Below are 24,248 nucleotides of genomic sequence, written 5' to 3'. Positions count from 1 at the left end.
ACACACTGCTAAGGGACAGTGTCAGCCCTCCAAAATTCTTGGTTGCATACTATGCCCTCCACTAATATTTGTAGCCACACTACATGCCACTCTTATAATATGTACAATATTTGTGAAAAGATTATTTTTTAAAAAAAGAAACTAAACAGTATTTATGGAGTCTTTATCCCATATGTTCATAGACCTACTCCAATTTCCCTGATTTCTTTAACCAAAAAAAAAAAAAAAAAAAAAAAAAGTGCGTGTGTTGAACTAACCCTGCATCTCTGGGATAAAGGTCATGGTAGATCGTCTTTTTGATGAATGTCTGTACGTTATTTGCAAGCATTGTACTGAGTATTTTAGGATTTATGTTCACCAGGGCCATCGGCCTCCTCTTCTTTATCTTTCATTTGATTATTTGCTAGCTTTCTTGCTTTCCAGAATTCTTTCTTTTTGTTGCCATGTCTTTACTTGCTTTGGTGTTAGCATGAAACTGGCTGTGTAACAGGAGTTTGAGAATGCTCCTCCTGCCTGTGAACTTTTTCTTTATCTCTTGACTTCGCTCCTCCTGCCTGTGAACTTTTTCTTTATCTCTTGACTTCTTATCATGAAGTAATGAATGAGTTGTTTAATCTCTGGTCCATGTGAACCTGATGCACACCTCTGTCCTCTGAGGGCACTGGGCACACATGAAGTCCTGGGGCGTATGTTCAGGGAAAACAACAACCCTCATAAAAATAAAGGAGCAAACCACTGTACCTGAACAAAACAACAAGAAAGAAATCTCAAAGGCCTTCTCTCTAGACAGAGGAGAAAAAATACAGGGAGGCAGAGACAGCTGAGCTCAGAGTCCTTTGGCGATCAAGAAAGACAGCAAAAAGAAATTAAGGAGATTGTTCTTAATTTAACACACCATGAGACCTATACAGTCTGTCAACTGTGTTAAAAATACAACCATTATTCTACAGAAATGTTGTGTTTGTTATGATCCTCTTTTTTGTACTTAATTGGACTAATATTTGAAGGATGAGAAAGAAAAAACTATTTGTGGACACACAATTCTTTCATATCTCACATTCACACACCAGGCAGCAGCGGCAAATGCCCACGGCAAACCCTCTGAGGCACTCAGAGCATTCAGGGCTGCCAGGCTTAGCTGGTTATGCTAGCGTTTCTTTACTGCTCCAAATACACTCTTTCTTAAATGCCAAGTTTACCTAGTGAAAGTATTTTCTTGCCAGCTTATTCTAGGAACCAAGTTACCCTAAAATCACTATAAGCTTATTAAATATCACTCAAAAATATTTATACACATGTCTTTTGTGTAACAAAAAAAAAGCAAGGTCATTTGTTGTTCTAGCTGAGATGTTTCTCAACTAAATTTAAAAAAAAATACTCCAAGAAATCCTTTTGATTTTTACAGACGATAGGAAGATCTGTCTAAAAGTCATCCAACAGAGAGAGGGTCTTCGACAGCCTTAGATCCCTCACTTCTTTGCTTACATTCATCTCACCTGCAAAATCTCAGCAATAATATTCTGGTCTGAGGCCATCGCTTTTAACATTCCCGGGAGAGTCTACGCTTGCCCGAGAGCACAGTAACAGCTTCTCTGTGTCATCTTTATGCCTCCGAGCCCACAGCTCTCCAATACTCTGTGATCTGGGCGACAGGGTCTCAAACTGGATATACGTCTCTTTTGCCAAATCATCTTCCCAGAAAGGATCTGATGTACATTGCAGTTTGCAGACTTTATACAATAAAAAACAAATTAGGGGCACGACTATAACACAGGCCGTGCTGGTCACCACTATAAGGAGTGACCACTGGGAGTCCCATTCTTCCACTCTGTTGGTAGCAAAGATGATACACTGGTCCTTCCGGGGAGCCAGTCCTTTTGGACAGACGCATGCCACATACTGACTGCCGGGCTCCAGGCCGTCTATGGTTGCCTGGTTCTTGCCGTAGTCTGTGTTCAGCCGCAGCAGGTCCTTCTCTCCGTACTTGGAATAGAACACAGTCACAGCAGACTCCTGTGTGGCGCGGCTTAAGTTCCATGTCAAAGTCACGCTCGCTCCAGTTTCACTGGCCACCCTGAGGTCGTGCACAGTGACATTTGTTTCCATCGGCATTGCCTGATCCAACAGTGCCAACTCCTCTTTCTTACTTGCGCTGACGGGAGGAAACTTACTTCTGCTCTTCTCTAGCTCTGCCTTGCTTTTCCCGCCAGGGTGGAGCTCGGGTGGCCGGTAGCTCAACCTGAGGGTGCTTTCTGAGCTGCTGGATTTTACACTTGTGGTTGCAGGCGCAACAGAGAAGGCAGGGGGCAAAGGAAAGGAAGAAAGAGGCGATGGGGATGTAGACAGAGCAGGTGAGGGAGTGGAATGGGGAAAAGTGGAAGAGATCCCTGGTGACAACCGTGGCGGAGGTAGAGGTGTTGCTCTTCCTGCTCCCGGCTGGTGACCCTGTTCAGGGTGTTCTCCAGTGCTGCTTTCTGAAGTGGCTGGCAATAGGGTGGTCGTACTAGCGCCAACAACGGTCAAAGAAACCACAGCTTCTGACGACCCAGCAAGATTCTTGGCTTTACATCTGTAATCTCCAGCATCCTTGTAGGAGACGCCTGTCAAGCTTATGATGGACCATCTGGCTCCTTCTCCTGGAGACTCCTGAATTACTAGAAGAAAACAAATGAGTACTCACTCCATGAGGGAACAAAAGGACACCTTGGAACAATCGCACCAACTAGGAGGGAAAGAGATTCTGTATGTGTCCCTGTGACACGGGGGTGTGATGTGGGGACACTGTGTATACTCCTGCTGGCAGGTGATGATGCTGGAAACGGTTCACATGAACTCTAAGACCTGCCTAGTGCTGTGTGGCCTGCCGCTTTGGGAAATGATCACTTAAAAGTGTGTGTGGCGGGTGGAAATCAGGAGATCCAGGTCACAGCAAAGTTTTGTCTCCCAAGCAGAACGCAGTTGTGTACAAGGAAACTGGTGTGTACAGACCAATGTCTCTGCGTTTGTGAAACAAAATTAATCTTAAAAGCTCCCTCCCAATGTTGAGTGTGAATTTATAAAAAGTTTATCTTAAAACTTGGGGCTACACAGAAAAACAAACAAAACCAAAACAAGAAGACAACTATTTCTCAAGATTTTTTTCCTCATTGTAATATAATACAACTATGCACATTCCTAGTAGGCACAAAAGATCATTTTTTGGAATAGGGAGTTGTGGCTTTTACTCTGATCATTCACCCTTTTTTGTTTGTTTGTTTTTTGTGACAGGGTTTCTCTGTGTAATCCTGGCTGTCCTGAAACTAGCTCTGTAGACCAGGCTGGGCTCAAACTCAGACATCTGCCTCCTTAGTACTAAAATTAAAGGTATAGGCTACCACTTCCCAGCTGACCACTTCCCAGCTGTCATTCATCCCATATTAAACTCAAACAAACTAGAGAATTATAAGCTCACTAGTCTGCAGAGTAATATATAGAAGTATGCAGACAATTGCTGTACTTATTAGTTAAACACTAAAATTTTATCTGAAACCAAGACAGAAGCTTCCTGAAGGATAGTATTGCATAAAGCAAGGTAATGATATCTGGGATGTGCACTCAGTAGTTTAAACTGTGGGCCATCTGCCAGCAATCTATAGGAATGCTAGACTTTAACTTCTTTATTCCATCAGGTTTTATTTTTTTTAACAAGACTAATTGTATCTTTGCTTAAGTAGGCTGAAGCCTGAACCTGATCATCACAGGGTTTGAAAAGTCTATATAATTAGTATTTCTAAAAATTATGTTTCTGTCCCAGAGTAGGCTCTCTGTGTAATTTAGTATTTAAATAGAGTTGTTCAAAATTTGTAAGAAAGTCTTTTTAAAAATGTTTCCAAGGTTTTTCACTTTAAAATGTGTGTATCCAAGGTAACAAAAAAGACAAAAGTCTTGGTAGCAATCATTTATTTACTTCTCTATGCAGATTCTACACAAGGTAAGAAAATAACTCTATGGTCTAATTCTTTTCTAAGTATTTGTATAAAGTGAAAAAATATTGACCAATAAAATGTACTCCTGAAATCCTTTGTGTTCAGAGAACTAGGAATATAGAACAGAAAGTCCTAGGTTTGATTCTAAGCATTGTAACAAATTTTCATTTAAATTTCTAGGCTAAAGGTGTATCTTTGCTGTCAGAGCACTTGCCTAGTATGCATAAGGCCTTGGGCTCATTTCCCACCTGAAAACAAAGACACTGTAAACCTTGATGTTGTAAGAATTCACAGCCATTTAAAAAAAAGAGAGAGCTGGGTATGGAGGCATATGGCTTTAATCCCAGCACTCCAAGGCAGAGGCAGGCAGATCTCTGATTCCAAGGCCAGCCTGGCCGACAGAGCTAGTAGCCAAAGCTACACAGAGAAAGCCTGTCTTGAAAAAAAAATAACAAAATAAAACTTACACAAAACACATGAGATGAAATCTATACTGATCATACCTGTATAATTAACTGGTGAGCTGTCAGTTCTAGTCCACATCAGCTGCGGGGTGGGGTAGCCAGTGGCATCACACCTCAGCAGAACATTGCTACCCAGAGCGGATGTGATTTTGGTAGCTGAGGTCATCACTGATGGCTTCAGACACTGTTCCAACTCCGCCCTCTGGAACAAGATTCCTTCCAGGCGCTCCGGTTCACTGCAGACCATCAGAGGGTCAACAAGTATAACCGCATGGTCAGCAACTTTTGACAGCTCAATCACTTTGGAAATGTGACAGTCACAGAACCAAGGGTTGTCCTGTAAACCTGAAACGCAGAGAGAAGGGGGACAGTAAAGGTCACCCTGATGAATTAAGTTTTCAGCACAGCTTATCTTGTGACAGAGGGTTGCCACACTATCTCCCTAACAAATGAAGATCTGGGAGAGACTTTGCCCTGGAAGCCAGCAACCTCAGTGAGCATATCTTCTTCTTGTATTTCCCAACCTCTACTCCAAACACCAACCTTTACTCTCTCATTTAATCCCAACAATGCTGTGAGGAAGTCAGAACTATTGTTGTTGTTATTATTATCATCATTATTATTATTTCCATTTTAGAGGTGAAGAAACTGAGACACAGAGGAGCTAAAATCTTGACTAACATTACATAGCTAATCAGGATGGGACGCAAGATTTGAAGCCAGGTACCACAGAATTCCATTAAGTACAGGGATGGAGATGCATAGTCCTGGAGTGCTCAGAGAGTACCTTCTAAGTCATCATCACACAATGCTAAGAGTTGCTAGCTCAGCCTGGAATGTGCTGTGGGTTTGGGTAACTTGGAGACATACTGAGGTAAAATGAGGCCAATGGAGTAGAGCTAGCAGTAGGAACAGATAAGATAAACAGATAAAAAATGGGGTACAGAACTGAAGAAAGAATTCTCAATAGAGGAAATCAAAAAGGCTGAAAGACACTTAAGAAAGTGCTCCACATCCTTAGCTATCTGGGAAATGCAAATCAAAACAACTTTGAGATACCATCTTACTCCTGCCAGAATGGCTAAAATTAGAAACACCAATGACGACTCATGTTGGAGAGGATGTGGAGAAATGGGAACACTCCTCCAGTGCTGGTGGGAGAGCAAACTCGTACAGCCATTTTGGAGATCAGTATGGTGGTTCCTCAGGAAAATGGGAATTAGTTTACCACAGGACCAGGCAATCCCCCTCTTAGGCATATACCCAAATGATCCACATCCATGCAACAAAGACATCTGTTCAACTATGTTCATAGCAGCACTATTTGTAATAGCAAGAACCTGGAAGCAACCTAGATGCCCCTCAATTGAAGAATGGTTAATGAAGATGTGGCACATCTACACAATGGAATACTACTCTGCAGAAAAAAATAATGGTATCTTGAAATCCGCAGGCAAGTGGATGGCACTTGAAGAAACCATCCTGAATGAGGTAACCCAGTCACAAAAAGAGGAACACAGTATGTACTCACTCATATATGGATTTTAGACCTAGAGCCTATAATTCACACCACCAGAGGAACTAGGATACAAGGTGTATTCTAGGAGATTCATACAAAGTCCCTCACAGATCCGGGAAGGGACAAGTCCCCCAGAGTACAAGAGAAGTGGGGGGGGGGCAGCGAATGGAGAGAGAAGTAGGAGAAAACGAGGGGGGGAAGGAAAACACATGCAACTAGGAAGATTGAGCCCGGTTAGGAATAGAAGACAGGAGAGAGAGAGAGAGAGAGAGAGAGAGAGAGAGAGAGAGAGAGAGAGAGAGAGAGAACATAAAAGAGGGAGCCAATATTGGTTTGAAGATAAAATTGAACACAAAGAAAGGTCTAGAGAACTACAAAACTACCGCCAACTAACAATTTGAGCATCCATGGAAAGGCTACCATAAATGCCATTCCCGGATAGTGAGATCAACAACTAACTTATCCATGGAGTCCTCAACTAATGCCTGTTGGAAACAGAAGCAAACACCCATACATAAACACTGAGTCGAAGTAGAACCCAGATGCAGATGGAGAGGACAAGACCATGAGGCAGAAACACATAGAGATAGCTTACCTGAACAAGGAGGAACTAACGGGCCACCAGACTGATAGCTGGGAAGCCAGCAGGGGACTGACTCAGGCCCCCCTGAATATGGGTCTCAGCCAGAAGGACTGAGCAGTCTAAGGGACCTCATACAGTGGAGCCAGGATGTATCCCTGGTGCACAAAAGGACCTTGTGAACACATCCCCCATGGAGGGATAACTGCCTTATTCTAGAGATAGGAGAGAAGCCCTAGTCCCTACTTCACATGACCTGTCAGATCTACATGACCCCAATTGGATGGCATTCCCCTACATATGGAATTGGGGTGGGGGGATGGGAGGGGAGGGTGGTCAGGGTGCATTGAGATGGCAGAGAGGGCAAAAGGGAGGGAAGGGGGAGAGAGGGAGGGAGGGAGGGAGAGGGAACTGGGATCGACATGTAAAATAATAAATTAAATTAAAAAAATGCTTTGACTCCAAAATTTAAGTTGAAGGACAAGTTACTGGGGAAAAGGATTTCTATTTTTGTTTCCACAGAAAATGAAAAGCTGTGGATTCCTTCCAGACTAATGTGGTTTCATCAAGCCAGACCGCCTGAAACAGAGTAACAGGTGATCCTACATTCAAAACAGCTGGACAAAGCAGCCTTACAGACTACAGCCAGGATTTCTGCATCTTCTTAGAATCCCCCACGACAGTGCCCCTTGCCAGCAGGAAGTAGTTTGGAAAGACTGACACCCAAATTCCCAAATATTGTGTATAAATGTTTGTTTTCATTTAAATGGACTTGGTTAAATTAAAAAAAAAAAAACAGGAAGTGACATTGCATGGGTGTCATACATGGTGGCCACCAAGGTGATGTGCTCAAAATCTCAGTGCAAGAGGAACCAGCTGCAAGGAATACAAAAGCTGAAGGTTTCCAGCTGTGATCTCATTCCTGTCTAGCTCAGCCTTGGCAACTGTGAGCTAACACCATTTGTTCCTTAATTGCCATTGACAACTTGAAGGAAGATGGGTTTGCAGTTATCAGAAAGCAGAAGAAAGATCCTTGCTGTGGAATGGCAGAAAGGTCGGTGGCATGGTCATCAGGGATGAGCATGGAGAGTAGAAAGCATGTTTATGTAACAGTATATTCTCCACGTAAGGGGATGTTCAGGCAGAACATTGAAGCTGATGCTGGAGAGGGAACTCTTTGCTAGTAAAGGAGCTGCAGCCTAAGAACCATTCAATATAAAAGAACCAAAGCCATTGGGCTAATTCCCAGCCTCTCCAAAATTACCAAATTAAGAAAGACATTCAGAGCAAAACGATCCATAGTGACTTTGGAAGTCTCACAGAGACCCAAGGTGGTTCTTTAGAACATGCCCTCGGACAAATGTCTCTAAAGATGCTTTTCTGCAACCCATGGAGTGGTCTTGCCACAAGCTTGAGAAGGCCTTTATTTACGGCTTTTACTGATAGCATGGGATCTGAGCTGAGAAGGAAACAGAACTGTGACTTAAGGAGTCTAGCAGTGCTCTGCACAGTGGACTGCCCTTTTGTAAGGCTGTTTTCACTGTAGCTTAGTGGCACTGTGACAACAGGCCAGGAGCTCATTCTTCTGCCAGGACTGGTTACTTTTTAATCTCCCATTTGAGAAGCTTGTTTTTGTCCTATGGGTGAATAACCTTGAGTTACATTAAATCCTGTGAATCTGTGACTAGTCTGCTAATTAATATTAATTTGCACTCTTTGCTTTTAATATTGGCTCATTCACCTGGTTGTATGCCATAAGCAGACTTCTTAGTTTCTTTCTTATATTGAATAACTGAGTGTGGCTATGAAACCTAATATCTCGCTGAAATTCTAATTCCAGAAAGCTCTACATTATGCAATATGCAATAGCCTCTCCCAAAATGTATGTAATGGCAGCCATTCTGCCACAGATTTCATAGGGGAAAACACACTTAATTAGAAGAAAGGAGATTTAGGAAAAATTAAATATTATGATTTGTTAAATCATAAAGCCTCTAAAATGATCTTTCTGCCTCAGCGGGTACAAAAACCATTCCAAAACAGACCAAAGCCCTTTAATATAAGACCTGAAACTAAGAAGCTACTAGAGGAAACATGTCAAGATATAGGCAGAAACGACGAATTTTTGAATAGGATTCGAATACGTGAAGAAGTAATAGCAAGAACCACCAGATGGCATTGTATCAAATTAAAAGGTAATCACAGCACAGGAAACAATTATCAGCAAAGAGACAAGCAACTGATAGAATGAGAGAAAATTCTATCCAGTCACTCATCCACCATGGGAGTAGTTATCAGAATTCATGAAGAACTCAAAGAACTAAACAGCATAAGCACAAATAATCTGAAAAAGAAATTGGCAAAGGATCTGAACACTTTCCAAGCAAAGAAGTGTAAATATAAAAGTATTTGCTATCCTTAGTCATCGTAGGATTTCGAAATTGCAATTGAGAATCCATCTCACTCCAGTCAGGATGGCTAACATGAAGAAGGCAAAGGATGTGATGTGGCCTGGTGATGGAAGCCTTGCCTAGTTTGCCTTCCATGCCTGCCACCCCAAGTTCAATAGAAGGGAAGAAGTGAACGGGAGAGAAAGGGAGGGGGAGAAGAGGAGGTAAAAAAAGGAAGATAGGAGAGGAAGACAAGACAACATGGATTCTGGGAGATGCAGGAGAAGGCAGCCCCTTATATGCTGTTAATGGGAATATAAATTAACCCAGTCACTAGAAAAATCATTAAGGCCCAGCAGTGGTGGCGCATGCCTTTAATCCCAGCACTCAGGAGGCAGAGGCAGGAAGATGTCTGTGAGTTTGAGGCCAGCCTGGTCTACAAAGCTACACAGAGAAACCCTGTCCCAAAAAATCAAAAACAAAACAAAACAAAACAAAAAATAAGAATGTAGCAAAAAAAAAAAAAAAAAAAAAAAAAAAAAAAAAAGCATGACTCATACATCTGTAGTGCCAGCACTAAGGCACAAACGTTATAGGTTCCAGGAAAGCTGAGGTTACATTGTGAGACTCTGTCTCAGAAAATAATTATACTTCCTCTGAACATATATGTCCAGAAAATCAAAGTCAGATTGCTCTAGATACCTTTGTCTCATATTTGCCTTGTTACCATTAACACAGGCAAGCTAAGAAATCAGCTGAGGTGCCAAGAGATGAATGGATAAGGAAATGTGGTAAATACACACACAGTGGAACTATCTAGTAAAACTTGGTAGCTATCAGCATGCTATCTAGTTTTATGTCAACTTGACACAAGTTAGAGTTGTCTGGAAAGACGGAATCCTGAGAAAATGCCTCCTTAGCAAATGCCTGTAGAAAAGTCTATAGGATATTTTTTTGATTGGCGATTGATGTGGGAGGGCCCAGTCCACTGTGGGAGTGCCGCCCCTGGGTGGATGGTAAACTTAACACTAGATGGTATGAGAGAGCCGGCTGAACAAGCAAGCCTCAAGGAGCAAGCCAGGAAGCAGCATTCTCTCATGGCCTCTGCTTCAATTCCTGCCTCCAGGTTTCTTCCCTACTCAAACACGCAAGCCAGGAGGAGTAAGCCAGTAAGCAGAGTTCCTCCCCTGCAATAGTTCCTGCCTCCAGGTTCTCGATTTTCTTGAGTTCCTTCGAGGACTTACCTGGAAGCATAAGATGAAACAAACCCTTTCCACCCCAAGTTGCTTTCGGTTATGCTGTGCTATCACACTAATAGAAGAGTGAAATTGTCATTTTCAGAAGAATGGATGAAAGTGGAGCCCATTATATTCATCCAAAAAGCCAGATTCAGAGCAACAAACGCCATGCTTTCTTGTAGAAGGAGGGAAAAAAGACATGAAAATAAAAGTGTATGGAAGGAGATATGACGGGTGGTACATAAGAGATGATCATACTGGATGGATTTGATTAAAGTGCATTGTATGTATGTTTGAAAATATCACAACTAATATATAATCACTGGAAAAAAAAAACAGCCTGGAGATGTGGTGTGGTTGTAGAACACTTGCCTAGCATGTACGAGGCCCTGGGTTCAATCCCCAATGCCCCTCCCCTTTTAACAAATCATATGTCACTCTGAGATACACAACTGAATTAATTGGATCCATTGCCAGAAAGCTGTACAAATCACAAAAGATTAGAAGTCAACTGAGATTCCAGAAGCATGGGCTGTAATTAGTAATAAACCAGTGGGAAAAAAATGTATGGTATGGCTCTCCCCTCTCGACTGGTCATGGATCCCTCCATGTCATGGATCTTCTCACTAATTTAAGAGAGGTCACTAGTGAGAAGAAGGGCAAGGGGAAGGCAGGATGCAACAGGTAAAGTGCTACCCACTGTATCTGTGTTGTCACCATGCCGAAGACTGTGAGAAGGAACGTGTGAAATCCAAAGACTCAGAATGGCACATGTATCCACCCGCCTTAGTGTAGAGGAAAGATAAAGATGTAATATATAAGCTATTCACGAGTAAATAAGATATAAACAGCTTTATGTTTTAGATATGTCAATTTTGATGAACATTCAATGTATAAAATTCTATGCTCATCACAGTCAGTATATATATATATATATATATATATATATATATATATATAGAGAGAGAGAGAGAGTATATATTAAATTTATGAATGTGTGCCTGTGTGAGTTTATGTGTGTCGTGTGTACGCAGGTGTGCACAGAGGCCAGAGGGCATCAGATCACCTGGAACTGGAGTCCCACGCAGTTGTGAGCCGACAAACACATGCTCCGGGAACTGGATTCAGAGCCTCTGTGCGTTCTCTCTCTAGTCCTCCCCCCACCCCCGCTTTTTCATTATTTGACTTTGAAATGGATGTTTAACCTGCCCAACAGTTCAAGGTCACCATTTCCTATAGCAGCTAATGTGTGATGAGTACTCTTGTTTAAGAACTCCTTGGCTGGCGATGCTGGACGTTTTCCTTCCCTCACACTCTCCCACATGCCAAGTATTGCACTTGGCAAGAAAGCACTGTAGACACCAGGATGTTGCCCCAGCTCAGGATGAGCACCCATCCCAGTCTGCCCAGGCTTTCACACCGAGAACCACACCCTGAGAAACCCTCAGTCCTGGAAAGCCAGCCTGCCACTGTGTTATAGAACTCTGGCCAGAGGCAAAAGTGTGATAATCCCAACTGTGGAGAGGATGATTTTCTTTGTTACACTGGCCGTGAGCATGCCTGTCTTTTGCTCTGGAAGGATTCTTATCTCCACCTTGTAACAATTTTTCTTTAGCAAAAATCTTCACACAGAGTCGGGCATTGGTGGCACAGGCCTTTAATCCTAGCACTTGGGAGGCAGAGGCAGTCGGATCTCTGTGAATTTGAGGCCAGCCTGGTCTACGGAGCGAATGCCAGGACAGGCTCCAAAGCCATGCAGAATAGAAGGGAGTGTCCGTTCTCACTTGTGCTCAGACATGTGGGAAGCACAGTGCTGTCCAATGAGAACACTGTCCAGCCTCAGTTCTCACAGCAGCAGGACCCTCCTCAAAGACAAGCAAACCAGGCCTCAGGAAGGAAAGGAAGCTGTCTAAGGTTGCGCGACTGGGCAGGCAGGATTTGAACTCACGTCTGGATCTTAAAGCATCCAGAAGGCTAGTTTGCTGTGACTCTGTGACTCACACCACACTCAGCTCTTTGCCACCTTGGGTAGACATTATGCTTCCGATTCCACACCAGAAGAGACTAAAGCACAAGGAGATTACTACTTTGACCTCTTAAGTCACTTAGAATCCTGACTAACCCCACATTTATTTAGCCTCCTACTCTAATGAGCCGGCCACCATAATTCAATTCTGTGGGTGGTGGCTGTAAGTGTTACTATCTGTAAGTTAAAAAAAAAAAAAATCAATGCAGCAACATCTATCTGGAGTATAAATGCAGGGAAACAGTCAAGAGTTATAACATTGACCATTTCATTTATACTTTAAAACTATCGAAACATGTCAGCTATGAAAAAATTAAAAATCAGTTCTACTGGTTACTTGTAAGGCTATATAAAGCGAGAGGACGGATTTTTAAATTCCTCAAGAACATGAAGCTATTTGTTCCAGTTTTGAAACATCTAAGGTCAAAGTACAATTTTTAAGACGTGAATAAAAGTTTTACAAGAACCGACTGGGTGGCATTCATCCACCTTGTGTTTTTCCTCATGGGGACAAAGGCACAAGAAGTCACGAAGGTTAAACTAGAACTCTTTGAAGGAAATACGCCAATCACAGTCACAGTGCTTTGCATTAATTAACTTCATGGTTATTCTTGGATGTGGCCACTGAGTGCTACTTCACACCTTCTGAAAGAGAAATTCAATACTTTTTATGCATCAGAACAATTGGGTTAATTAGGCTCTTTGTGCATTGGGGTGGGGGGGTGTTGGAAAGGGGTTCTTATACAAAGCTTACACTGCAAATCCTAACCCTTCAAAGCCAAGCTGAGGCCTCGGTTAGCATTGTAGAAACTGTTGTGCAGCCATGCAATGGGAAAGGAAAGCCTCTTCGATAAATGATGTTTGTTAGAACAACCAGACCTCTAGAAAATAATAAACCACAACTCCTGCTTTGCACCGTATCCGAGACTGTTTTGAGGCAGATCATAGTCATAAGCATAAAAGATACAGACATAATGTTAAACACCGAGTTTAAGGGTTCTTCCTATAAAGAAAGCAGAGTCCCTCTGTGATCTTGTGGTGGGTGGATATTTCTTAAACGGTTCTCACAAAACACTAGGGGTAAAATAATAACAAATCACATGCTACCAAAATTCAAATGTGTCTTACCAAATGCACTATGTAAAAAAAAAATGAGGATGTAAGCTGGAGTTAGAGAAGGTGTTTATAATCTCATAAATGACTAAAGATATACAGTCAGTAGTAAAGAAAAATGAAAATGACCCTTTAAAATAGGCAAAAAAGACCTGAACAGATAGTTCATGGAGAATTATGTACAAATGGCGGGGGCGAAAATGGAAACCTAGTTGACAGCATTAGTCACTAAGATAAATCAAGATGATTCGGCTCCCTGACTGGTCTGTTGACTCCCCAGAAGAGCTGAGATGAAGGCTCGACATCGTGAAGAATTGGGGAAGATAGGAATAACCAGGCTGTCACACAGGGTTAGGGACAGAGCATTGTGCTATATACCCACTTTGGGAAATGAACAGTCTCTTTAAAACTCACATGTTCAGCCATCCTTTAGCACAGCAACGTTGATCTTAGGAACTTATTCAAGAGAAAGAAAAATATACACCAGAAAAAGAAAAAAAAACCCCATTGTGTGAAAGTATTTAAATAGAGTCGAATTCACAAAAGCCCAAACTGGAGCGAGACCGGCTGAATAATGGTTCATACAGTGAACTTCTGCAATAAGGGCCTGCTGGCTGGTGAAATGACATGAGGCATCCTCGAAACGTGCTACTGCGTTGAAGACGCCAGGCACAAGCACGCATGTTACAGGACAACATTCCTGCAGGGTGAGAGAGCAGGTGATGGAAATCAGCATAAGGGCTGCACAACTGACAGTGTCCCTGGGAAGTAGAACAAGAGATCAAACCAGCAGCCGTGTTAGGTGATGGGATATCCTCCATCTTGATGAAGGGATCGGCCTTAAAGGGTATGCATTTGTAAGAATTTACCGAATTGTGTACATCAGATCTTGCATTTCACAAAGCATATCTCAGTCCCTCGGTTAAAAAACCGAGTTTATAAAAGACAGATGATGTCTTTGGAGACGAACTATAAGTTTGAGACTTGATTATGCCTCCTTCCCAACTATAAAAGAGAGGGGTGATAATTATAAACCTCCCTCCCGAGGCTACTGTGACCTGGCAAGAAGGCAGGGTGCATCCACAGACATTGGAAAATGATGTTGAACTAAATGAATGCCTATGGGGAAATTTGTGGAAACATTCAGGCTGCCCCTGCCCTTCAGGCAAATTCTATTTACTATGTTTACCAGTGAGCTAATCTGGGTACCAATGAAAGCACTGAAGAAAGCATTTGGTGCCCTTTCCAACGGTGAGTTTTTCCCTCTAAGGTAAGCAACAGTTGTCTTTACATATGTGCTTGTGGAAATGCTTGCTGTTTGGAAATTTACCTGTATTAAAGTTTTAAAATTCTATTCCATAATTAATTTAACTGCTTACCTGCATGACTCTAGTTTGGGGTTTTATTGATACATTAAAATGGTCTAAGTTGGTGTTCTTACTCATATAGATGAGAGAGAGCAACTGAAAATTTGCCCCTACCTGTTTTCCTTTTAATTAAATAAACACATAACCTAATAAAGTCAGCCTAACGAGCATACATTCTGTGCCATACCGCAGAGCAATGGGAAGAGGCACAGGTCCTGGGCCCACAGGAGCTAGACTCCCACCCCAGCATCCCCACTGTGTGGTGAGCAAATTGGGGTAAGTGGCCTGCCTGTGCCTGTGTCTTTATATGTTGTATATTATACAATGGTCCTCACCAGAAGAATGGGCATATGTAGAACCTCAACTATTAACAGCAGCAATTGCGGCCATAGGAGTTGGGTGTTCAATATCTACCCTCCCAGGCTTTGGTCTTGCTTTGGCCTTTATGTCTTTCTTTACTGTGTCTTTATTTCTCCAGTGGAATAAGAATGTTTACTCCATACTATTAGAAGTACATAATTTGTTTGTATTTTATGTTTAACAAGTGGACACACATTTAAGAGATTGCCTTAAGTCTCAGAAGAGTGCAGATTTTGGAACAGTGTTGGGACTGTTAAAGACTTGGGAGACTTTTAGAGATGAACTAAATGCATTTGCATTGTGAGATGAAAATGAAGGGGGACTGTTATGGTTGAATCAGTCATTCATTCATTTAAAAGTATGCCATGTCTTTATTTGGGGAGTGGCTGCATACATGGACCACAGCTCAATACCCAGCGCCTAAGAGTCCTGTCACAGTCATCTGGGCTCCAACAGCACCAGGCAGCCCTGCAGACCAGTTCCCAGGGCCCGTGAGCCAGTTTATGATAGCAACACGCCTGCTCTCACTACTGATCTCCATTGGTTCCTTTTGTACTGCTATGTCAAAGCAACTTAAGAAGAGAAAGGTTTACCTGGACTCACAGTTGGAGGCGGCAGGAATGTAAGGCGGATAGTCGCAATGCAAACAATGAACAATGAAAAGAAACATAAATGAGATGGATGCTGGTGTTTGCCCCCTCCCTTCTCTGCACTTTGGTGCCTCAGGTCACATGATAGTGTCACCACCTTCAGGGTGGGTCTTCCCTCCTCAGCTGAACTTTGCTGGAAACACCTCCCAGACACGCTCAGAGTTAGCTTCCACAGTGATTCTATACCAACTTGAAAACAGAGATTAACTATCCCACAGGTAAAGCTGTTTGGTGAACGTTCTACAGATATGGGCATTTCAAAACCCTGTTGGATGTCTGAGTGCCCAGCCATATTTAATTCACAAGTGAAAAATATTAATATTCTATAAATTGCTTCTTCATAGTAAGTAACTAACATTAACAGCTAATTAGTCATTGCATTTTTATTTTCATCTCCATATCATAATAGATAATTCTGTCACGGCCAAAATTCATTTTCCAAGAAACTTTCAAGAAGCAAAATAAAATCTCATTCGAATTTTAACAATTAACCTGTCTTATAAGGATCAAGTTAGTGATTGAAGTGAATAACCACACCCTGTGGTACGTAATAGGGACTCTATACATACCTGTTAGGCTTAACTAAGGCTCGTTTCCCCAACTCACCAGACAGACTTTTATTCTTCAATAAAAATACTTGACAGCTAGACAAGCAGTGGACAGAACATGAGTTTATCATCATCCTACCTGCCTCTTACTCTCACACCCCAGTTTCATTTGGACCAAATGCATTTTTACCAAAACGAAGTCAATGCCAGCTCCATGTTGGTCCCATCTCAATACTTTCGCATCGAAAGATTCTCAAAAAGTTTAAACATGCCTTTTATTTAGTTTACAATTTAGTTCAATAAGTGCTTGAGAATGTGATACTGTTGGTAATGGAACGTGGCATAAATTTAACATATGCACTGCCTCTTCCTTCTCAACACAAATATGTCATTTCACTAGCTGAGGACATATAAAAATTCTTTTCAGTTTTCTGGGAATAATGACCTCTTCATTGGCCAAAGCTCATAGGTTGAGGACTGACAATACCGTTTTGATGGGTGAGAAGTATAACATTTTAGCACGTCAAACTGACTAATCAAGGCTGTGGTCCTCTGTCTCTCATAAAGATAGAAAAGGCACCCTGTTGTCCATAGATACATCTACAAGGGCCTCAGCACAGGGTCTCAAACAAGCACTGGCCAGGACAACAGCGAGCTTCCCTGCCATTTCTCTTCCGATTCAATGAAGGCAGTGGTGTCCTGCCCACTTCTGAAGGACTCGGGGAAAGCTGAGCAGAGCATCAAACAGAGAGTGGCAGTGTGTAGACTGGTATGATCCCATGAGCAAGCCAGGTTGTACATTCGCTTGATAGCAGACACTCTGTCTGTGAAGGGCTTCTTCCCCCTGTCCCCTACACACTCACATGCACAGTCATTGCATCTTATAGAAAAAACAGGCAGTTAGGTGTAGAATAACTGAATTCAGGCTGGGGGATGTGGCTTAGTGAGTATAAGGCCCTAGGTTAGATCCTTTGTTGTGGGATACTTTGATCACACTAACACTCTGGAGACTGACAATCACGTTTACCTTGAATCAGAGGGTGGAGCTAGCTACTAGCTGATCAAAATTAGCCATAGATGTTTGAGAGGGCCCAGGACAAATAGAGACACAGGAAATCATAGGGAGGGGCTTAGAGAGAGGCTTGGTCCTTTTGGTTCAAGGAAGGCGAGAGAGAGGAGGTCACTGGTCACTTCTGCCCTGCTTCTCTGGTCAATCAAGTTTTTACCTCAACATCTGACTCCTGAGTTTAACTGATAAAAGAATAATTTAATAAATGCTTCATCTGGCCCTTTTTATTTTGACTCTTTAAAACTTTTCTGAAGGTATAAATATTATCTCTAAATTTATAAGATTATTGTTATATATATATATATGTATCTATATATATATTTAAACTTTCTGTTGTGATATTAATGGTCATATAGAATACTAATTCTAGAAATAGGTTTCATCTAGCTTCCTGTTTGTGATTTCCAGCTTGAGTCTGGAGCAGTTAATTAGGAATTAAGCTTGTATACCCCAGGTATATTTAATAGATTTTGGTTCTATTAGCTTCCTGAGATCTGCTGCATATAACATTTAAAATGTTCGTTTTCTGCAGTGATCTGTGACCATTCCTGACCCAGTGACCTTTGAGGTCTCTAAGAAGATGATGGGGTCCACAATGAGGAATCCACTTGGATTGTGGTAATGCCGCTAAGCTGACAAGCCAAACATCTGCTTTGGACTACAAACTGCACAGGACAATTTCAAGGTGATTAGCTAAGATGGTCCAACCTCATAGACTACTAGGTCAGGACTTCAAGTAAGCCTTGCACTTTCCCATCACACTGGACTGGGCAATAGCTAGCTCTCCCAAGACTTAATCATTACCTCAATTTTCTCAGGGTCCCCTAAAGACATTGTCACTCCCAGACAACAGGAAGTAATTTTAAGAACACAACTCGCATATTCCCAAGAGGTAGGGTGGGTGGTTTTTGCTCATTCAGTGGATGTTTATCACCATTTAAGGGAGTTGGTTACAAGTTGCTGTTGGTCATGGTCAAGGAGAAAGCTGAGAAAAAGAGATTAGATTCAGGGATCTGATGGGAGATGTCATTCTGTAAATATGTTTCTCATACTGGTTAGTGAATAAAGCACTGTTGGCCAATAGCAAAGGAAGATAGGAGGGACTAGGAGACAAGGAGGATTCGAGGAAGTAGTAGGGAGGAGTCAGCATGTAGAGACTGGGGAGAGCACAATGCCAGCCCCTCTCTCCGGTAAGATGAGACCACGTGGAATACTTAGATTAATAGAAATGGGTTAATACTAAAGACAGAGATAGCCGATAAGAAACAAGTAACTGGCCAACAGCATTATATCTAATATAGCATCTCTCTGTGTATTATTTGGGACTGGCGCGGCGGCGGGACAAGACCAGCAGCGGGCGGAAAAACTACTTGTAACAGGGGTCTGATTCCAAAAAGAAAAGGGGATATAGAGATGTTAGGATAAAATAATAGATTATAGAATCTACTTTCAAACTAAAAAAGCAACTACATGTCTTAAATATTTTACATTGGTATGGGTTTTATATATTGATACAAATTTAAGGTTGTTTTTGTTATACTGTATATGTGTTTCTACTCTTGTTTAAGGTATTATACCTATGCAACTCATTTAATAATGTAATATATAATTCTAGTCCTTGAAAGCTATTATTATAAATTATTTAAGATAATTAAAAAATATAGGTTAGTAGTTAGTCATCTAACTACAACCAAATTTGTATCGTGTTAGGTATATTTTCAAGGTCAAACATATATTTTAGATAAATGGTCTTCAAACACTTCAGAGAGCTACAGAATAGCATTTAAGATGTTTTAATGACACAAGGCTTTTCCCAACAGTAAGATACACAGTAGATCCAGGCAGCACTAATCTACTTCAAAAAAGATGATGGGCATTGAAGAGCCTCCCTATGGAGGAGTTTGCTTTCATTGTGGCAAAGCTAACCACTTGGACAAGAAACTTTCCTTTCTTGGACTGCTGACAACATGCTGCCCAAATTGGACAATCAGGACACAAATGAAGGAAACTGCTGATTTTGCCAAGAGAAAGTAGGACAGATCTTCAAAAGTCCTGCTTTACAAAAAGTCTGTCAGATATTTTAGGCCTGCAGGCCAAAGGTGGATGCCCCAACATTGCAGAGGAACCTTGGGTGACTGTCCACATAGCCAGTTGTTTCTGTCATTTCTATAGCTTTGGAAATTGTTTGCTCTGCACTTCCTGTTTACTCAGGTAATATTATATCCTTCTCAGGTCTCTGATTGGGTTTGAAGACTAGATAGTTATACCATTTTCATTGTTATAAGACTCAAAAGAGAAATGTAGAAAAGAGTTGTAGTGTTTGTAAGGTTGAGAGGCATACAAGCTTAAGTTGTTTATCTGGGGAGATACTTTAAGGTCTAAAAACATATTTTTAGAATGGTAATACAAGTTATGGTGGAAAATAATTTAAGTATAAAAATTTAGACTCACTAAGATAGGACAGATAATACAGTACTTTCTCCAAATTTGCCAAATACATATGTATGGAATATTATGAATGTAATTCTTAACTTGTAATAGTCCTTATTGTATATAGTTTTAATATCTTATGTTAAAACCTTTCCTTTTTATTTAGACAATACTTGAAAATTGTTCTTATTATATATAGTTTTACTGTGTTAGAATTAAATGCTTCCCTTTCTAATTAGACAAAAGGGGGAAATGTTGTGGAATGTTTCTGTACAGTGTAAAGATGTGTGTCTGCTAAAGGCACCTTCTGATTAGTATGGTAACTGAACAGCCAATGACTAGGCAGGAGAGGATAGGCAGGGCTTCTGGGGAGAGAGAGGAAGAGAAAGAAATGAGCAATCTAGGCATGAGGATTACATTAGTCAGGCTCCTGTGAGACTCTCAAGAAGTCAGACATATGGTGCAGAACAGAGGTAACCGAGCCACACGGCAGAAAGCGGATTAAGAGAAGCAAGTTAATTTGAGTTATAAGAGCTTGTTGGGGTCAAGTCTAAGCTAAAGACCAAACTTTTGCAATTAATAATAAGCTCCTATGCTGTTATTTGCAGGCTGTCAGTCCCAATGAGAAAGTACAATCCTTGGTTTTACACACACACACACACACACACACACACACCTCTAAAAGCATGCAAAACAAGGTACCTACACATAAGATGCCCAGAAGCTTGTGAGCTTACCAAGAATAATTCTTCTCGGAGGAAGATCCAGACTTCTAGAAGGTGTCACAGCTAAATGGGACCAGCTGTCCAGGAAATCTGGTGGGAGTGTGGCTAGTCGGTTGCTTGACAAATCCAAGTAGGTAAGGTTCTTCAGATATCTGACCACCTCATTTGGCACGCGGGTTAATCTGTTATTGTGCAGGTCCAGTGTCCTCAGCTGGGGCATGTCCAGCAGAGATGCCCAAGGGAAAGCAGTCAGAGAATTGCCATCTAAACGCAGCTCGTGCAGCTGCTTAAGGTTATAAAAGCTGCCGGGTTCTATGCTGTCCACTGAGTTGTAAGTCAGCCAGAGGTACTGCAGGTCCACCAGGTAGTAGAAGGCCTCTGCGGGGATCCTTCGGACCACAGTCTTCTCTATTCGAAGCTTCACAGTGTCCGCGGGGAAGTTTGTAGGGACTTCACTCATATCCAGGTCATTACACAACACCGACCTACTGTCACAAGAGCAGTGCAAGAAGTTCTACTCTCCAAGACTCGTTTTAAAATAAAGCCTTATTTGAAACATGTATCAGGTTTCCATCCCTTACTAGTTTTGTACAAAACATTAGTTTAGTCTGGAAACGTATTTATTAATAATGACATGTCATCATCATATCATCTCCTTCCTCACCATTATCATAATATGGGAACCATTAAATTGAACCATACAAAATGGCCAGTAGACAGTAAAGTTGATCAAATATGAGCAATTTCATGGTGTTCAATAGATATTTCTGGGGGTCTTTCATGCTAGGTCTTTGAAACACAGATCACACCCATGTCTTTATGAAGCATCACACACGTCCAAAGAGGCAGATACTGGGTGACAGAATAAACCGGGCTCTGCTGCCCTCTCTGTGACCAGGGAGTGCCATTTGTATGTCTTTCTGGCATGTAAGTTCTCGGTCAGCATTTGCTGCTATTACCAACAACCTTTACACATCTAAAATAATGTGTGCTCACCAATGGTAGATATCTTCTCCATATCATCCAGCCAGTGGGATACTACAAATCTACCTTTCAACCCTACTTCTGTCCAACTCCAAAGCAGGTGAACCTCTTTAAGAAATAACTAATATTAAAAGAATCCCCTCAAGGGCTGGAGAGATGGCTCAGCGGTTAAGAGCACTGGCTGCTCTTCCAGGGGTCTTGAGTTCAATTCTCAGCAACCACAGGGTGGCTCACAACCATCTGTAAGAGATCTGGTGCCCTCTTCTGGAGTACATAATAAATAAAGAATCCCTCAAAACCATGAACTGGGGCTTGGGGTGTACCTCACTCATAAAGTGTTTGCCTAGCATGGACCAATCCCTGGGTTACAGCCCCAGCCCATGATAAACCAGGCATGGCACACACAGCAGTCAGGAGACAGAGGCAGGAGGATCAGGCATTCAAGGTATCCTGAGATACAGAGACTTCCAATGCTATATGAGAGCCTGTCTTTAAAAAATATGTCACAATTGATCCTTTTATGAGAGAACCACTTATGGAGGGGGTAGAATCAAATGTCTGGGCATCGCTTTCTGCCCAAGGAGTAGACCAGAAACAAAGTGGGTTCTGTTGACAGTGATTAACTGGAGTCCTTAAACAAACCATGCTGTGAAAGTGTTTGTTAGCATGAATAAAATAGAACGAAACAACAACAAAAACCTGTCCTGTCCTGAGAGTGTGTTTAAATGGGAAGAACCTCAAATCTTAGATTTGTTCTTCTTACTTATCCTCCACGCCCATCTGAATTGCTCAAAGTGAAGAAGCAGTTTTGAAAAGAACATAATGTTCGAATTGGGATACATAACAATAAAATGATCATCTCAGAAACACCGCAGTAAGCCCGTGAATTAAAAACTACTGTAAACTGGAAATCAGTGTTGAGTCTCGCGGCCTTGGCAGCGGCACCTCCTTTCAGTTTACTTTAGAAGACCACAGGGAACCAGGAATGGTCTCTGGGGTGCTTTTTAGATTAACTTCTTTATCACAAATTTCCGAGTCTGCGCCCAAACGTAGCAGCTTCCACCCCTTAAGTATTTCAATGCACTGTCATAGGAAGACAAGATGCTGGGTCGCCAGTTGGAGCCACCACACCTCGATTAGCTCGGTGACTGTGTCATGGGGTGCGGTCATTTGTCCCCGCCCCCGCGCAATGTTGTTTCCTTGCATATACTTGGCAGGCTTTGAACTAGAATCCCTGGAGGGGTCGCTTTAAGGCATAATGTTCTGTAGCTTTTGTAAAACCCACCATAATGGGGTCAACATGGAGAAGGGAACATTCCAGGAAGTTCCCTGGCCTGGTCATCAATTGCTTGTGTTCATTTCTCAGGGAATGTCTCAAAGGGTACCAAGGGTGGGCTAAATAAAACTATTCACAAATAAATTTTAATGGTACCAACATTATTATCATCACCATCATCATCTTCATCATAAGTATTGCAGTGCTGGATCTCATACTCATGCCCCTTAGTCATGTCAGGCAATTGCTGTGCCACTGAGCTATACCTCAACTCCAATTATTATTCAGTGAAAGTTGTGTTATTCTTCTATTAAACTTTGTTTCAGAAACTCATTATTTATTTCAGCTATCAAAGTCTCAAGAATCCATTTCGTTTTTAGTAAATACTCTTAAAAACCAGAGTCTACCATGCCTGGCTAACAAGAGTCTGTTTCCATTTGCCTACACGTAAAAGGATTCATGTTCCTCATAAACAAATTGTAGTTCTTACTAGGTTAAAACAACGTAAAGGCTTAACTTCCTTGAGGGCCCTACAATATCTGCATCAAGTGGCATTGTCCAAACATCTTTACTTTTGTAAATTCCATTCAAATAAAATAACCTAGTTATTAACCTCACCAATTTCACTCCTGTCCTTCCTCCTACCAAGGTGTTAGTGTAAAATATCCCCAGATGAACTGGGAAACTCAGATAGCAGATAACATGGATAAGCTTGCAGCTCCTACCCAACCTCAACAAGCCCACCCCCCCCACCCCATCCTACCCCACACTGAGCATTGATCTCCAAGGGGTAGTTTATGTATATGAGTGTAATGAATACTTTTCTGCAAGACAGGAAGCGCTTTTGGAATTTCAGAGAACCTTTTGAGGCTTCTGGGGGTAAGCTGTTGTTCACAATAAAAAATAACAGGGCAGTTGGACAACCAGCTAATAAAAACTGAACCAAGTCTCATGGAATTTAAACTTGCCCTGGTTTCTAATAAATGATTTGCTTTCATAAAATCAGTCTGATTGGCTTGGGTCCTTTTTACCAGGACCATCAGCATACTCAGTAGCAAAGAGAGGGACATACCTTGATTCGGAGCCATCATTTCTGCTGTGATGATCACAGGTACACTGAGAGGGACAGGTACAGCTCACTCCTCCCAGACAACCAAGCACAAGGCACAGCCATGCAAAGCGCTGCATAGCTCCAGAGTGGCTAGCGGAACAAAAGGTGGGTGGTCAATCAGGAGCGGGTAGAAGCTGGTGCCCCGGGATGCCAGCCGACATTTAACATCGGCAGCTTAGCCAGATTAGCCGAGATCCGCAGTTACTTAACCTTCAAGTGTCTCACAGGGGATCAATCCACCCAGCCTTTGAATATGAGCTCAGCCAGGTAACATACTCGCTTCAAAAGTGAAAATCAAACCCATCAGGACATAGCTGTGCAAGACTACATTTGCAAGGAAGCCCTTATTGGGCACCTTTCCTATGGATGGGACTGTCACTATAGCTTAAAAACACATTCAGTGTTAAAAAGAATTCAGTATCTTAGCCTAAAC

General features: G+C 41.9%; 1 protein-coding gene across 1 annotated transcript; it reads right to left on the bottom strand.

Moving 5' to 3' along the window:
• Positions 1-1,506: 1,506 nt before the first annotated feature.
• Positions 1,507-23,892, bottom strand: Lrit3 (leucine rich repeat, Ig-like and transmembrane domains 3). The gene is made up of 4 exons (XM_051185481.1): positions 23,777-23,892; positions 20,457-20,929; positions 4,469-4,774; positions 1,507-2,654 (listed from the first exon to the last, which is right to left on the bottom strand). The coding sequence occupies exons 1-4, from the start codon at positions 23,890-23,892 to the stop codon at positions 1,507-1,509; spliced, it is 2,043 nt and encodes a 680-aa protein (XP_051041438.1).
• Positions 23,893-24,248: the final 356 nt, after the last annotated feature.

Source organism: Phodopus roborovskii, unplaced genomic scaffold (assembly GCF_943737965.1).
Source record: "Phodopus roborovskii unplaced genomic scaffold, PHOROB, whole genome shotgun sequence".
NCBI lineage: Eukaryota > Metazoa > Chordata > Mammalia > Rodentia > Cricetidae > Phodopus > Phodopus roborovskii.
The sequence above is the reverse complement of the archived record's forward strand: the minus strand, read 5'-3'. Positions and strand labels throughout refer to the sequence as shown.